Genomic DNA, 3,541 nt, shown 5'->3' on the forward strand with positions numbered 1-3,541 from the left:
AAAAAAAAAAAAAAAAAGAAAGAAACTGAGGCAAGATTAGGCCCATCTTCTTTTTTTTTCTTTTTTAGTGCTGATGGGATCTCACTATGTTCACCAGGCTGATCTGAAACTCCTGGCCTCAAGCGATCCTCCCACCTCAGCCTCCTAAAGTGCTGGGAATATGTGTGAGCCACTGGGCCTAGCCTTATTCAGACTTTTGACCCACCCCACGTCCTACACCCCAATAAAAACAAAAATACATACACACAAAAAAGCGACTTTTTGAGAGGCAGGAGTGTGCCTAAGCACTAGGTGATTCAAAACATTTTATTATCTAAACACCTAGACATGAGTTTTAGAGTAAATGCAAAGTCAACATGGATTTCAATAAAATGGACCTCTATGTGAGACTGGTCTGGGGCAACCACTGGACACTCTGGTCTAGGAGGAGGCTCCACTGATGTGCTTCAGTTAGATCAGTGACTCTTACCCATTTATGAAGTGGGCTCCTGGGTAAGATTTAGTTTGAACAAAGGGACTCCCCAACACGAGTGGTAGAACACTGTTGGGAGCCACTGGGCTGGTACGATTCCTGGTGACTAGCTCACGGTTGACAGTGGCTCCTCGTCCTGAAGGCTGCAGACCTGACCGCCCCAGGTATAGCCATTGTCTGAGGCCAGAACTCACTCACCTTCCTGGTTGTCAGGATGCCCTGGTTGCTCTCAGGGTGGGTGGCGATGGTAAAATGGTCCCCGTCGTCACCACCCACGATGAGGTAGGTGGCACGCCACGCTGGTGAGTTGGGGGCATCCAGATCAGTGACTGTCAGCCTCTGCACCTCATGGCCCACTGCATTCTCAGGCACATGGGACTCATACTGCCAGTGTGAAAAGCACAGTGCTATTAGAGCAGATAACGACTCTCCCACTCCAGAGGCTGAGAAGCCTGCATCCAACCTCAGGGCATGCCCACGCCTTTACCCTTTCCTGGACCACCCACCCACTTTGCGGGGTTTCAGGGTATACACAGCGGCAGGATGTCCCCAGCAGCAGCCTCACAGCTGCCGGCACAGACCACACCAATCCTGTGCCTGCTTTCCTTACGCACAGGGGCCTGATGTTCCAGAAATCTCACAAGTTTACATGCCCAAGCCCCTGGCACGTGTAGCTACCTATCCCGCTGAGATCAGAAAGGAATAAGGAAGGTAGCAAGAAGGGCTAGGTGCCTGAATGGGCTGGGGCACTGAACAGGAATTTTTTGGAGGTTCTCGGACATGTGACAAACACTGGAAAATCAGCTGCTCAGAACAAAAAAAAAAAAATTTTTTAAGACAATCTCACTCTGCCACTCAGGCTGGAGTGCAGTGGTATGGTCTCGGCTCACTTCAACCTCCACCTCCCAAGCTCAAGTGATCTTCATGCCTCAGCTTCCCAAGTAGTTGGGACTATAGGCGTGTGCCACTGCACCTGGTTAATTTTTGTATTTTTAGTAGAGACGGTGTTTTGCCATATTGGCCAGGTTGAACTCCTGGCCTCAACTGTTCTGCCCGCCTTGGCCTCCCAAAGTGCTGGGATTACAGGCGTGAGCCACCGTGCCTGGCCACATTACACATTTTGATTCAGACCTAACTAACGTTCAGAGCTGTCTAAAGATGGAAATGGGAGGACGTAATTGGCACCTTGATTGGCACTGAGTCCTCTGCCTTGGAGGTGCGCAAGCATTCACTGGGACAAGATAGGCAGGTGTAGGTACAAGGAAAATATGTTTTCAAATCAACAAAGATTTTCCTATCGAGCACTTCTTTTCCGGCACTGTGTTAGGAAACGTCCATAGGTTATTTCATTTGAAACTCAGAACAATGCAGCAGGTATTATCATTACCTCCTTTTCACAGATTAGGAAATGGGGCACAGAGAGGTTAGGTAGTTTTCCTAAGGTCACACAGCCATAGTGCTGGGACTGGCATTTGAAGCAACATAGGCTGGTTCCAGTTTCCTGAGAAAGGCAAACCTTGGTCGTTCGTTATCTGATGAGGGACTGAGTGAGGAAGGGGCATTACCTTCTGGGGGTCAAACACGGGAGCATTGTCATTGGCATCGAGGATCTCCACTACTGCCACTGCTGTGGTGGTGGAGCCGTCCCCATCCATGTCTGTGGCCTGGATGGTCAGTGTGTACTCAGGGACTTTCTGGGGAAAAAGAGAGGAGAGGGGAAGCCCACTGTGGGTGCAATCTGAAGGGTCCCTCCCCTGACCTCCAGGAAGCACTGGCGCAGGCATGTGCAGATGCAGAGGAGGATCTCTCCCTATCATAATGCTGACTCCTTGACCAGCCCTCCCTCACTGCCAGGAGAACAGAAGCAGAGGATGCTGTTGGAAAGGGAACCAGAGATCCAAATAGTTCTCCTGGGCCTTGGCATCGCCCTGACCCTTGACTGCTCCAGAATGAGTTTTGTTTTTGTTTTTGTTTTTGAGACAGGGTCTTGCCCTGTCACCCAGGTTGGAGTGTAGTGGCGTGATCTTGGCTCACTGCAACCTCCACCGCCCAGGTTCAAGTGATTCTCCTGCCTCAGCCTCCCAAGTAGCTGGGATTACAGTGCCCGCCACCATGCCCAGCTAATTTTTGTATTTTTAGTAGAGACGGGGTTTCACCATGTTGGCCAGGCTGGTCTTGAACTCTTGACCTCAAGCAATCCTCCCACCTCGGCCTCCCAAAGTACTGGGATTACAGGCGTGGGCCACCGTGCCTGGCTTCAGAATAAGAGTTTTGAGTGACGATTTGGATAAAGGTATCAATTAGGAAACAGGCACCAACTCCAGTATCCATGGAACTAATTCTACTTTGTGGCACATAAGGGAACAATTTGGGTAATGTGCACACTAAGTGAGCCACTCTGACAGGAAATGAGAAAACCCACAGAAAATAACAAAAGTAGGCATTTTACAGCTGCCTCCCAGCCCTGGAGGAGATTTAACGAGATTGGCTGGCAGTGGGCCACGGGCCCAAGGGAACCAGGGGCATCACATGTGAACCCAGCAGCAGCCATCCCAGCTGACGTGGGTCCTCATTGTTCTGCCTTGGGCTTTGTGGGCAGGGATGGGAGCTTCTGCTCTCAGAGTCAGACTCCAGCCTGGGCAAGTCTGGGTAGGCAGCACTTTCCTATGGGCCACTCACTTCCCGGTCCAGGCCGCTGGAGATGACACTGATGGTGCCTGTGCTCCGGTGAATGGTAAACATCAGGTCGTGTGGGTCCTTTGGTTCTTGGCTATGGATGGAGTACGCAACCACCCCATTGTAGGTGTAGATGGCATCATCCTCATCTGTGGCTGTCACCTGCATCACAGAAGTACCTGGAGAGAAGGGATGAGTATCTTGTCCTCCCAGTTCCAACTCCAGCCCTGTCTACTTCTGGAACTCTTTTTTTTTTTTTTTTTGAGATGGAGTCTCACTCTGTCTCCCAGGCTGAAGTGCAGTGGCCGGATCTCAGCTCACTGCAAGCTCCGCCTCCCAGGCTTACGCCATTCTTCTGCCTCAGCCTCCTGAGTAGCTGGGACTACAGGCGCC

At 50.9% G+C, this 3,541-nt stretch overlaps 1 protein-coding gene across 2 annotated transcripts in view; it reads right to left on the bottom strand.

Annotated features, from left to right (window-relative positions):
• The window catches only part of CDH3 (cadherin 3), a 61,943-nt gene that overhangs the window by 17,893 nt on the left and 40,509 nt on the right, over nucleotides 1-3,541 (bottom strand). For both annotated transcript variants that reach the window (XM_017852350.1, XM_017852349.1), the window contains 3 exons: nucleotides 3,152-3,327; nucleotides 2,038-2,166; nucleotides 671-856 (listed from right to left, as the gene is read on the bottom strand). In XM_017852350.1, the coding sequence (XP_017707839.1) occupies nucleotides 671-856; nucleotides 2,038-2,166; nucleotides 3,152-3,327 (491 nt within the window). The remainder of the gene's footprint in view (nucleotides 1-670; nucleotides 857-2,037; nucleotides 2,167-3,151; nucleotides 3,328-3,541) is intronic.

The sequence above is a fragment of the Rhinopithecus bieti genome, unplaced genomic scaffold, assembly GCF_001698545.2.
Source record: "Rhinopithecus bieti isolate Rb0 unplaced genomic scaffold, ASM169854v2 scaffold_34281, whole genome shotgun sequence".
Lineage (NCBI taxonomy): Eukaryota > Metazoa > Chordata > Mammalia > Primates > Cercopithecidae > Rhinopithecus > Rhinopithecus bieti.